Here is a 12,766-nt window from a genome sequence, read left to right on the forward strand (position 1 = left end):
AGAGAGGTCCCCGACTACGAACAGCTGCAGCGCCAGCACCACATGATCCACCCAACGAGGGCAGGGAGGGAGGTCCTCTGGGGCGCCCCCAAGGTGGCAGAGCTTTTGGAGCGCCTGCCGTGGGGCACCCAGCAGCGGCAGAAGAGCACCCTCCCTGGAGCCCCCAGAGGAACGCAGCCCTGGTGGCTGCAGCTCAGCGAGGGCCCAGAGCCCAGCTGTGAGGCCACAGGGCGCTGAGTGGGAGGACGGCCACGTGGGGAAAGAACGGGAACCGCGCTGCCGCTGGGGAGGCCCTCTGGCCGACTCTTAGACATAAACTATTGCAGAGCCTGGCAACCCCACTTCCGCTGAGGGGAATGCAAACCTTAGTCCACATGCAGGCCTGGACTCAGATGTTCACAGCAGCCAGGGCGTGCGAACAGCCCGTGGGCGCCAGCTGACGGGGAGCCCGCCATGGAGCATGTGCAGAGGGGGTCACTCGAGACAGAGATGAGATGCCAACCCTATTACGTCATATAGACGCCCATGGGCTGGGGGACCCCCTTCCTGCGAGCCTCCAGAGGGGACCCACCGACAGAGCCAGAGGCCGACGGGGCTGTGGGGGGCGCGGACACTGATGGCAAACGGGAGTGAAACCCTTTGGGGGTCCTGACGTCCCGGAGCCAGACTGTCGGGACTGCTGCACAATACCCAGTGTTTACTGGAAAGACCTGCTCACGTAGAACAGGAGACGACTGGGCGACTAGGCGTTCTTTCCAAAGACTATCAAGAGTGTTAGGTTCATAGCAGAACTGACTGGAGGTGACAAAGACTGCCTCCAAACCAAGCCACACCAGCCCCGCAGCATCAACACACCCTCCAGGGGGGGCACTTGTTCACGAGCCCACCTAGAAGCCACGAGCCCCACGAGCCACTGCTGCCGCACCGCTCACTTGGAGGCCGTGCCGCCTGTGGGTCTGCCCGAACGTGTAACGGCGAACATGCAGCCTCCCAGTGGTGCAGAGGACAGCGTCCTCGCCCTGAACGCTCCCTGGGCTCCACCTCGCCCCCCAGTGCCCCTCATCCTCCCGTCTCCACCGCTCCGCCCTCCCCAGACTGTTGTGTCGCCAGTCACATGGTCTGTCGTCTTTCCCGACCGGCTCCTTGCACTCAGTCATGGGCATGGAAGTTTCCTCCATGTCTTTCTTGTGAATTGGCGGCTCATTTGTTCTCAGTGCCGGATGATGCTCCACTGTCTGGACGGAGCGTGGTCTGCGCCCTGTTCGCCTCCAGAAGGCCTTCTTGCCTGCCTCCAGGCTGTGGCACTCGCGGGTTTTCGTGTGGACATACATGTGTCCTGCTCCTCCAGGTGAATGCTGAGGAGTGTGGTGGCTGGGTCATATGGTCGCTTCGTAAGAAAACACCAAACTGGCTTCCAGACTGGCTGCGCCATCTTGTGCCCCACCAGCCATGGACGGAATTCCCGTTGCCTGCCAGCATTCGGTGACGGCAGTGAGGGGCATGGGTCGTTCTCAGCGGTTTGGGGACTCTCGCTGTAGCCTGGAGAGGTCAGTTCTGACCCCGCTAATCCTGTGATGCCCAGGAAACAGCTCACGGAGGAATCCCATCAAGATCCGTGAGCTGGGGAGAGGGGGACGTGGGGACCCCGCAGACGCTGCAGACACACGCCCTCCAGGGCCGCTCCTGCCCAGACAGCCTGATTGCCCAGGAACGTCCCCGCTGCCCATGTTCTGAGCACGCTGCCTCGCCTGGCTGCTGGCGCTGTTTCCAACGTGGAGAACAGGGCTGGGTGGGTGCTGGGTGGGGACGCCGGGCTGCTGACGATGCCGGGGTCTGGCCCCTGGACGGCGTCAGGTCTGCCTGTGGCCGGGGACAGGGCAGGGCCACCAGGGACTTGCTCGTGGGCAGCAGGAGGCAGAGGGGCCGCAGCCGCCTCGGCGGGGGCTCACACGCCCCTCCCTCGGCCTGTCTGCCTGCAAACCCGGAGATTAAATTACACGACTTCCTTACAACTCCAATTAAACACCTAATTGATGGTGTTGCCCTTTATTACCTGACACCAAGAACAAACAAACAGCACAGAGAGAGCAGCCTGGGACACCAGTGATTAAAGCGCCACCGCTTTCCGCACCAGCCTGCCTGGGAGCAGCCGACGAGGGCGGCTCCCCACGCCCCCCAGCGGGCCCACAGGGGGCCTCTCTGTGCCTCCCAGCAGGCCAACGAGGGCGGCTCTCTGCACCCCTCAGGGGGCCGACGAGGGGGGCTCCCTGTGCCCCGCAGCGGGCTAACCCCTCCGGGTGCGCCTGGGCTCAGGGGCTCTGCTGACGTCCAGGCTCCTGCAGGGCTCCTCTTCGGCTCTGGAGAAGCCATGCTGAGGCGGTAACCACCGCCTAGCAGCTCTGGGCAGCAGCCAGGGCAGCAGCGCCCACCCTCGGGCCCAGGGGCCCTGCCTGACCCCGTCAGCAAGCACGGTGAGCTCCCCACGCCTCCAGGCCCCTGGCTCGAGGGCCCGTGTCCCTGAGAAGGCGCGCGCCCTGCCAGGAGGCGGAGGGGCAGGACCCCAACCCCTGGCCCTCTCCCTCCACTCCCACCCTTGGCTTCCGGCTCTTCTCTGGGGCTTGGGTCCTGCCTCCAAAGTAGACGCCTCACTGGAGCCATAGGTCACCTGCTGTGAGTGTGTTGGGGGAGCTACCGGACAAACGGTTCTCAAGCTGTTTCTGTTTTTCTAGCAGAAGTGACCCCGGGAGAACCGCAGGAATGGGAGGAGAAGCAGGCAGGCTTGGGGCCTGGGGCTGGGGCAGGGAGACGCACGGGCCCCCAGCAGAGGAAGGTGGCCTGGACCCCCGTTTCCCAACATGGCCTGGCAGCAGACGGCAGCTAGGAGTGGGGCAGGAGTAGAGACACACGTCCCGGGACCTGTGCCTGCAGAGGGCCTCCGAGCAACCAGGGGTGCCCCGGCCTGGCCCCTCGGTCCCACAGGCCTGGCGATCCCCCACCCGTCCAGAGACACGGGACGCAACGAAGCTGAAAACTCGCCCACCAAACTAATTTATATCTTTAAAGCAGTGTCAATAAAAACCAAAACCTCAACGGCTTTTTCTTGAACTTGACAAAACATTTCTGAAATTCATTTAGAATAATAAACTTGCTAAGGAAATCTAAATGAAAGCAAAGAAAAGGGAAAAGCTGTGCTCTACAGCAGATATGCAAACATACTTTCTGTTATAATTACTAAAGATGTGGAACAGAAAAATGAAATAAACTCCCAGAATCCATGTAATAAAGACAAAGAAAAATAAAGACACATTATAAACCTACAGGGCAAGGAACGATTATCTGATGGACGGCACCCAGGCAGCCGTCTGTGATCAGGAAAAAGATCAACTGAGGCCTTCACCTTATGCCACATCCCAAAATACGTTCCAGGCAGATTTCATCTTTAAATATAAAATACAAGCCAAAAAGTCACAGAAGAAAATAGAATTTATCAAGTCAGTAAAGAACTTTCTAAGCTTAAATGGAATAGACTGATGAAACTCCAAAATAAGTTAACACTTTCTATACAAAATAATCATAAAGAAAAACAAGAAGTTAAACTTCTGTACAAACTGAGTAGAAGAAGAAATAAAGGAGCTCTGGTTGTGATAAGACCATTCAGGAAAGAGGAAGTAAAAAATGTCTCCTTATCAGTAATGACGTGAGATGCCATTTCTATTAGAAAGTCTCAAGCGTGCACTGGTCAACCCTCTGGGCGCCCGCCTGCAGGGTCTAGCCGGGCGTAGGCGTCTGCGGGCCCTGCACTGTGTCCTGTGCTCTGCCTCTGACTTTCTGCCAAACCCTCCCGGCTCGCCCACCAGAGGGCCTGGAGCCCTGGGGACCTTGAAGCCTCTCCCGCACGTGGCCCCTGAGCCTTTACGGAGCCGCGGACGCTGGTCGTCGGCTGTCTCCATGCTAAGTGGCAGGGCAGCGGCTGCACCAGAGGGTCTGTCCGCTCACAAGTTCAAGGTCGTCTGCGTGGTTTTTAACAGCTCTGGTGACCATGAGTTATCCTCACTGGATTCGGGCCACAGGTTCACAAGTTCCAGGTCTGGGGAAGAGAAAGGAAGGAAACCCACCGGCCCTTCACGAAGGCGCCGACCTACAAGGAGGGAACAGCCGACCGCCAGCCAAATGGGGGAAGAAGCCACGGGTGCAGAGCTGACCTCCCACGGTAACCGTGGCTTGGGGCCAGCCTGGGCCGCAGGGACAGCTTCCTGATGGAGTCTTTCGCACCTGAATGCAGTCTGCCTCTTCCTTTATTAGAAGCCCCCTGACTCCCTGCTCAACGCGCGGCCGTTTTCAGCACACAGACCTTTTATGTGCCTTGTTAGAATTATACTCAGAAATTTCATTTTGGGAGAGTGAGCAGGGATGGTATAATGTCTTAGATTTCAGCTTCCCTAACTGCTCACAGATGTCATATTCGCATTATACACACATATCATGTAAGTGAATTCAGCAAGGTTGCAGGATATAATGGGATTCCTGGATAGCACTAATATTAGGTCAAGAACCTACCTGCCAATGGAGGAGACGAAAGAGATGTGGGTTTGGGTTCGACCCCCAGGTCGGGAAGATCCCCTGGAGGAGGGCAGGGCAACCCTCTCCACTATTCTCCCTGGAGAAGCCCATGGACAGAGGAGCCTGGCAGGCTATGGTCCCAAGGGTCACAAAGAGTGGGACACGACTGAGCGACTGAGCACGGATATAAGAGCAACACACAAAAATCAATGATGAACTCACTGCATTCTTTAAAAAAAAAACAAAAAACTTCTTGGGCTCATCTGTGTAGACAAACACATCATCTGCAGAGAGGAAAAGTTGTGCATGACTTTCAGACAACAATAGAACAGGAGAAGCTCAGACCAAGACGAGCAGAGACGCCAGAACTACTGACAAAACAGCAAGCTGAACTCAGCAACGTGCGGAAAGAAAATATACCGCAGACAAGGGCAATTTACCTGGAATGCAAGGCTGGTTCAACATATTAGTAAACACTTTCACGATAACCCACCACACTGACGGCCTATGGAAGAAAAACCAGATGAGCCTATAAGTGATGCAGAAAAGCATTTGAAAAAACTCAACACCTAACGTGACAAACGCTCTCGGCAGACTCAGACTAGACAGGAACGAGCAAGGGCATCTGCAAAGAGCCCAGAGCTGACCCCGCGCCCCATGGACGGGGAGTAGGGCCAGTGCCCACGCTGACCACGCTGACCACCGCGGCCCGGCACAGTCGTCAAGTCCCAGCCGCGCGGCTACAGGGAGAGAACGTGCGACCCGAGGCGTCAGGCCCACAGGAACAAGTGCAACAGGCCCTGCTCACAGCCGACACAACCGCAGGCAATCAAAATAAAAATCCTCCCAGAGCTGACTGGCCTTAGCGCGGCCACGGGCTGCAAGCCCAACACCAAGATCAGCCACATCTCTGTGTCGCTGTTGATCAGGTCACAACCCACTCACTCCTTTTGACCCCGTGGACTGCAGTCCACCAGGCTCCTCTGTCCGTGGGGTTTCCCGGGCGAGAACGCTGGAGAGCGTTGCCATTTCCTTCTCATACACAAGCACGGAACAACGGACACGACAAGGAAAAACACGCGCTGAGGATAACGAGAAATTAACAAAAACGAGACACACGAGCCTGTTTCTAACAAAACACGCAACTGGTGTGTGCGCTGAAAGCCACAAGAGGCTGATGAACGAGCTCGAAGAAGGCCTGAGTCAGCGGAGAGACACGCTGGTTCTGGACTGGGAAGGCTCATCACGGTAACGATACGGATTCTCCTCAAACTCATCTACAGAGCCAGTGGATTCCCCGTGTAAAGTTCACCAGGATTCCTGCAGATACAGACACGCTGATCCTAAAGCTAAACAGAAAGGCCACAGAAACAGGGCTGCCAGACGCTGTTGAAAAAACAGCTTAAAGTGGGAGGGATTACGCCGCCGACCTTAAGACTTCCTTCCCGTCCAGCTACCAAGACTCTGCAGGGACACTCGGGGCAGCAAGCGGGAGGGCCGGCAGGAGACAGGACCACGGCATCAGTCAGCTGACGTGGCCAACGTACAGAGGTGACTGATGGAGCCACGACACCATCTCAACACGTGATGCTGGACATTTACAGGAGAAAACCCCCCAGACAAACAAAAAAAAAAGAACCTCAACCTGAATCTCACATTACAGGAAAAATTAACAAAATGGGTCACAGATTTCAACGCAGAACTAAAAGACCTAAGAGAGAAAACGTGAGGAAAAAGGGTCCTGACTTGGGTCTGCTGAAGTCCCTAGATCTGACTCCTAAAAGAGAAGAACTGACCATTAGAGCACATCCAAGTTACAGGCATTTGCTCTGCGAAAGACTCTGCTAGGAAACGCAACCCCCAAACTCAAGCCAAAGACAAAAAATGGACAAAAGCTTGAGCCCCCACCCACCCAAGGGGATACAGGAAGGGCTAACGTGAAACAAATCATGCTCAGCATCTTTACACGTCAGGGAAGTGCCAGTTACACCTCGGGGGCCTCCACTGCGCACACCTGGGAACGACTGAAGGGCCCAGTGCTGGCGGGACGCGGAGCCCGGAGCCCCCGTGGGGCCAGCAGGGGTGCGGAACCGCAGCCAGCCTCGAGGTTCACAGTGCACGAACCCCGTGACCCAGCGATCCAACTCCGGTGTTCACCCGAAGAAACGCAAGAACGCTCACAGGAACCGGCAGTTACTTCCTGCCTTCATTTCCAGGTTTGGTCATGGTCTGGGTACCTGACCCACCCTCTGTGGGCTCGGGTTCCACGTCAGCTCCGTCCGAAGCCACCACGGTGCTTTTCAGATCCACCCTCGTGCTGCTAACCCCATCTGAAGACCCCAGCAGGTCTCTCTGCCGCCTGCTGCAAGGCCGGGAGTTGAAGGATGCCAGTGACAATGCCAACGCAGTTCTGCCGGGGTGGGGCGGGGCGGGGCGGGCGAATGGGGAAGGGCTGAGTGGGAGGGACACGACTCTTGTCTCCACTTCCCACTTCCCTGCAGTCTTCCTGGCTGTTCAGAAGCGGCCCCTCCAGCTGAGAACAACCAGCGGCAAAGTGCAGGCAAGGCTCTTCTTGTTACAGGCTCGGGCTCTCCCTGCTCCCCGAAGGCTCTAGGTGCTCAGAGACCAGCTCCTATTGAGCACAGCTCTCTGACCCAGGTTACACCCACCTCTACACCTCAGGCAGCCAGACCAGTGGCCACAGGTAGCCCTGAGTCCATCACCGTGTGCCGGGGCCGAGCCACGTGGGGCCTCAGCGCCCTCACTGGTGACCCATGGCTGCCTGGGCCCTGTGCTCAGCACTGACGTCCCGGCTAGTGCTAATCCAGGCCGGTGGCTCTGGCCAGGGGCCCCCCGGCAGCCCCGTCCTCCCCCTGCGGGGCGGGCACTGGCTGAAGTGGGAAAGGGGGTGAGCCTCGGTCTGCACAGAGAGGCAGGAGACAGAGCAGACGACGCGGCTGCTGCTGGCCGGCCTGTGGCCACCTCCCCGTGGTGGCCTCTTCCCTGGGCAGAGCGAATGGCACTCCAGGCAGGGGCCCAGGCACAGCCCTCTCCAGGGACCCCGTGGGATCGGTGGCATAGTCAGGCAGGGACAAATCTGATCACCTCCTGTGCATTGCTCTGACAAGATTAGATTTTAATATTAATGTATTACCTAATTAAGCACCAATTAGTAATCTCTCTGGCCCAGGCTGGGTGGGTAGGGAGCCAGCTCCGGCAGGGGAGGGGAGAAGGGGTTCAGGCTCCTGCCGATCGAGGGCCATGCTCCTGGCAGGGGCTGTCCTAAGGCTGAGGTCCAGGAACAGCTGGCTACAAGCTCCCCCACCTATTGCGGTGTGGTCACCCACGGTTGGGCAGCTGCCCCACACCGCCCCTCCTGGCCCCCAGTGCGGCTCCTGGCACAAGGGAGCCGGGGCACCTCTACAGCTGGGTCGCCCCCATCCTGGCTGCCAGGTGTCACCGTGGAGACCACGCCCGCCTACACGACCCCCAGGGCATCTGCAGGCCAAGCGCCGAGTACACAGCAGACGAGTCCATCAGGGGTGTGGGGCTGTCCCGCAGGCCACGGGGAAGGTGGGGAGGGCCCTTCTGTCCATGACGAGACTCTGGAGGTTAGGGCGTCCATGTACTGAAATTTCTATGGCTGGAGGCAGGTCACAGCTCAGAGCCCAGCTGCGTGGCCCCGTTGCCAGAGTCCTGGGCGCTGAGGTGGATGCAGACAGCCCGGGAAGGCGTTTGCTGGGCTGTGACTCTGCTGACCATGCGAAGCCTGGCCAGAGAGAAACACAGCAACAGAGGCCAGGCTCTAACAGCACGCTCCATGCACAGGCCGGCCACCCATTCAGCTACTCAGTGCCCCCACCATCTGTCCTCTGGGAGCTTAGAAGCCACCACAGAAGCGCTGGGCGTTCTCACGGCTCCCGGGGACCTGGAGCAGCGCCCACGGGCCCAGCGCCAGAGTTGCCGCTGAGAAGGGATGTCTGGTGATCCCTGGCCTGTGACCCACTATTCCAGCGCGTGGGGGGCTTTCTGCCACCACGGGCTCTGCCCAGCACCCCGCTGTGCTGTGAAAGGTCCTTGGCGCGTGTGCGGCCTGTCCTCCCGGCCTCCGCGGAGCAGGTAGGACGGAGACGTGGGCCTCACGGGCTGCTGGCTCCTCGACTTGCCTCACTGTTTCCTCCTGTTTCCCATCTCGCTGTCTTGTTCCTCTGCTTTTCAGACTTTCTCATTTTATCTTAAAAATCCACTCTTTAGATCATCATTTAACTCTTTTATATTCTTAACTTCCAGAAGTTCGTTGTTTTTCATTTTGGAACACTTTGAGGTCTCTTGTCTGTGTGTTGCTGTTCAAAGTCCCTCCTTGTGTCCGAGGACATGCTTTCGGGAGGCCTCCAGCCCTCCGACGGCCTGTGTCCTGCAGGCGCACTTCCCCACTTGCTTGCTCTGCTCCCCGCACGTCAGCCGGCCCTGGTCACAGCCAGCACTGGGCTCTCCCCGCCGGTCAACTCAGCTCAAGGGCCGCTGAGCAGTAACCAAGCGCCTGAAGGGGCCTCCAGGTTCAGCGCCTTCATGTCTCCTCGGGTCCATCAGGCTCCAGGGGTCAAAGGGGCGGGTGAGGCCCCTGGGATTCTGACCCAGGAGGTCTGAGCTGGGGCCCGGGGACCTGCATCTCCACACGCGCCTGGGGAAGCGCTCTGATCCGACTTTGCTGGGAGAGAGGCTGCAGCCTGCAGATGGAGCCAGGAGAAGGCCTGGGTCGGCGGGCCTCTCGGTTACACCTCGGGCAAGCATCCTTCCTGCCCTGAGCTTGGCAGTCATGCCCCCTCCCCCAGCGCCACTTGCTGCCAATTCCCGGCCTTTGGGGAGGGTCATGGCGTCACTTAGCCTGGTTCCAGCCACGACCACAGCTGCCTGGAGTCCTTCTTCCTAAGTGACTCACCATTAAACCACCCGCCCACCAGCTGTCCCGACTGCAGAGGTCTGCGGTGGTCCCGCTCTCTGTGGGGCCTCAGGGAGCAGGGCAGAGCAGGGGCCCAGGTTCAACTGGCCGTCTGCCCGGACGCCCACAGTGCCCTTGGACGCGTGCTGGGTGCCCAAGGAGGCTCCGAGCAGCTGCGTCCCCACAGCTGAGCACGCCAGAGGAGCGACAGACTCGAGGAGTAAACGGTCTGTCGCGTCAGATGGTGTGAGTCCTTGTGCAGAATGAAGAGCAACCTTGAGCGCCCGCATCTGCGTTCCCAGCTCCTGAACTCGTCAAGGACACGGGCAACTCGCAAAGCGGGGCTGGAGGAGCCTGGGGAGAGAACAGGAGTTGGGCCCAGAGACCACGCTCGGCCGGCCGCCTGCTGAGGACCCTGTGGGAGGCCTCGCCCGGCTCTCGGGGCCGGGAAGCCCATCCTGGGCCACAGGGAGCCCCTCAGAGCGGTCTTGGCGGCTGAGCCGTGGTTTGGCCCCAGCATCACCTGGGTGGCACCCAGGCAGCCAACGCCACCCTCCTGAAGACAAGACGGGAGAGGCGGGTGGGGGCAGGAAAGGGCGTGCACCTCACACGACACCCACGGTCACCATCACCAGCCCCACGCCCGGTCGCAGGAAAGCGGCTGAAGGAGGGGTGCGGCCTGGGGAGCCAGGGGTTCAGGGGGGCCCGGCATACCCACACTTCGGGGTCCCCGCTGAACCTGGCGGCACACGGATCCCCGCCTCACAGAGGACCCTGGGCTGACAGGCGTGGGACCAGGATCGCCTGGGACACACTGGGGATGGGGAGCACGTGGAGCGCAGCCCTGCAGAACGGCCAGGCTCGCTCTAGTCACAGCCACGGCCGACCAAGGCCTCCAGGCCCGCAGGCCGGTGCTGGGCCTGCCTCCCGCCTCCACGGGCTCACAGGACAGTGACTGCTGACCAGGCGCCTCAAGAAAGGCTGGCTGCACGCCGAGGTCGACAGTGGGAGCTTGTAGGCTGGAGGGGCTGCGTCCACGATCCCGGGGACAGGGCAACGGCAGAGCCCGGCTCCAGACGGAGATGCCTGTGCTCCCTCTCCAAGCCTGACACGGCAGACACGGGCGGAGGAAGTGGAAAGAGCTTCCCGGGGGAAAGGCTGCTTGGAAACGCAGGCGGCAAACGTCAGGAAAACGGCAGCTGTGTTCTCCCGACGCGGACGCCCCGCAGACATCGCGGGGGTGGGGGGTGAACAGAGCCAGCAGCAGACACGGGAGCAGGGGCTGTGCTCCGGGGGGGCCAGGGAGCGCCCCACCACCAGCCGCTTGAGGCCCAGGGCAGGCAGCTGCGCCTGGCAGCTTCTGACAAAGGAGAGAGGCTGCAGGCGCCCCGCCACCCCCCAGCTCCCAGGCTCCTCCTGGGGCCGGACTGGATGACCCCTGGGAGGCACCCTCTGATGGCAGAGAGAGGCTGCAGGCACCCCCCAGACCCCAGAATACCCCTGAGGCCGGACTGGGTGACCCTTAGGAAAATGGAGCCCCCAGACGGTGCCCTCCCTGCGAGGCGGTGATGGACCTGCTGTCTGCCTGAGAGCCGGCCTTGGGGACCTCGGGTGCAGCAGGCCGGCGCACGCTCACTGTGCTGCCTGGAGACAGAGAGAAGCTGCGAGGTCAGAGACTGCGGCCCCGAGTTAAGAGCTGCAGAGCGGGTGAGACCCTCGTGCTGGAAGAGGCAGCTCCAACCCACCCCCTCACCGCCCCGCCGCCTGTCGCAGGGCCTGCAGAGGGCTCGCTGCATCCGGAAACGTACTTAGACTGTGACAGCTGGCCCCTGCTTCCTGGAGCACTGGTGTATGTGTGATTAATAGACACACACGAGCTGATAAATGGTATTAACTTGTTCCCGGGTTGGAGAGATGCCCCCTTGGGTCCTTGCTGCGCTCATTCTGCAGGCCGGGGCCCCCATCCCCCAGAGGCCCGTGGCCCGGCTCCTGCGTGGGCTGGACAGAGGGATGGATGGAAGGACCGGGGCCTACCTGCCACCTCCCGGGACGAGGGCAGCCCTGCGGCGGCCTCCAGGTGGGCGGGGATGGGGCCGCCGGCCTCCAGGGCGCGGACGAGCTCCCGCAGCCGCGCACACTCCTCCTGCAGCTGCTGCTGGTCCTCGCGGAGCCGCTGCCGCGCCGCGCCGGCCGGGTTCTGGCTCAGGTGCAGCACCTTGGTCTTGCTCTGGTCGTAGTCGCCCTGCGGGAGGACCACAGGCAGGCGGTCAGAGCCCCGACGGGCGAGCGCAGCCCAGCCCGCGGGGTGCCCACCTCCCATCTCTGGGGCAGCGCGCGAGCTGCTCCGCATCCCCCCGAGCATCGGGTCCAGTGCGTGCCTTCAGACACGATCCGCAACCGCCTGGGGCAGCGACCCTCCAGTCCCAGGCTTTCACACTGGGACCCGGCTTTTAAGATTTAGACACTTAAGAAAGCCGTGACACTAGGGTGGAGTCCCCGCACGCCTCACTGTCGCGGCTCCTGTTACTGACACACGACGCCAGCCCCAGGCACAGGAGGGGACGGCTGCGGGCAGAGCTGGTCTGGGCCCTGGTCACCAGGGGCAGACGGTCCGTGAACGTCCATGCTGGACGTGTGCACATCCCTGCAGGCGTGCTGCTTGGCACACACGCCCAGGCCGTGCACTGGATGAGGCCTGGGCCAGCCTGGCCTCAGCTTCCCCGCACAAACATCGGGGAGCCCCCCAACCCCGTCAGGCCCACTCCACACCCGTCAGGCTCACCCCTCACCCCCATGAACCTCACATCCCTCACCCCTTGAAGCTCACTCACCACCCCCATCAGGCTCACTGGCAGCAGTAAGGTCAGCAAGAGTCACCCCAACAGCTGAGCACAGGCAGGGAGCAGACAGACCACTGCTGAATAACCCCACTCTCAGTTCTGTCCCCACCGTCTGGCCCAAGAGGCCCCAGAAGGGAAGCTCGGCTCTGAGGCTCTGGAAGTCAAAGCAGGAGCCGCGCGTCTCCAGCTGTCACTCCCTGGGCCCCCCTAGCAAGCAGGAGCCCTGCTGGGCAGGCGCCAAGGGAAGGCCTGGGCCTTGGCGAGGGGGCCCGAGGGCCCCTCCCCCAGGTGCAGGGAGAGAGACACGCTGTGTCCCTAGCTGAGGGGCTGTGGGCCTGCCGGCCAGGCCCTCCGGCCTCCCAGTGAGGGCCGCTGGGACAGCTGAGCGGTCGTCTTCCTCCACTCCAACACCGAGATTCCCTCTTGG

The 12,766-nt window shown here is 60.8% G+C and overlaps 1 protein-coding gene across 1 annotated transcript in view; it reads right to left on the reverse strand.

Annotated features, from left to right (window-relative positions):
• The window catches only part of LOC104998637 (mitotic spindle assembly checkpoint protein MAD1-like), a 59,521-nt gene that overhangs the window by 32,442 nt on the left and 14,313 nt on the right, over positions 1-12,766 (reverse strand). The window contains exon 2 of the mRNA XM_010853919.1: positions 11,534-11,741. Coding sequence (XP_010852221.1) covers positions 11,534-11,741 — 208 coding nt within the window. The remainder of the gene's footprint in view (positions 1-11,533; positions 11,742-12,766) is intronic.

This window comes from Bison bison, unplaced genomic scaffold (assembly GCF_000754665.1).
Source record: "Bison bison bison isolate TAMUID 2011002044 unplaced genomic scaffold, Bison_UMD1.0 scf7180017853193, whole genome shotgun sequence".
In the NCBI taxonomy this organism is placed as follows: Eukaryota; Metazoa; Chordata; class Mammalia; order Artiodactyla; family Bovidae; genus Bison; species Bison bison.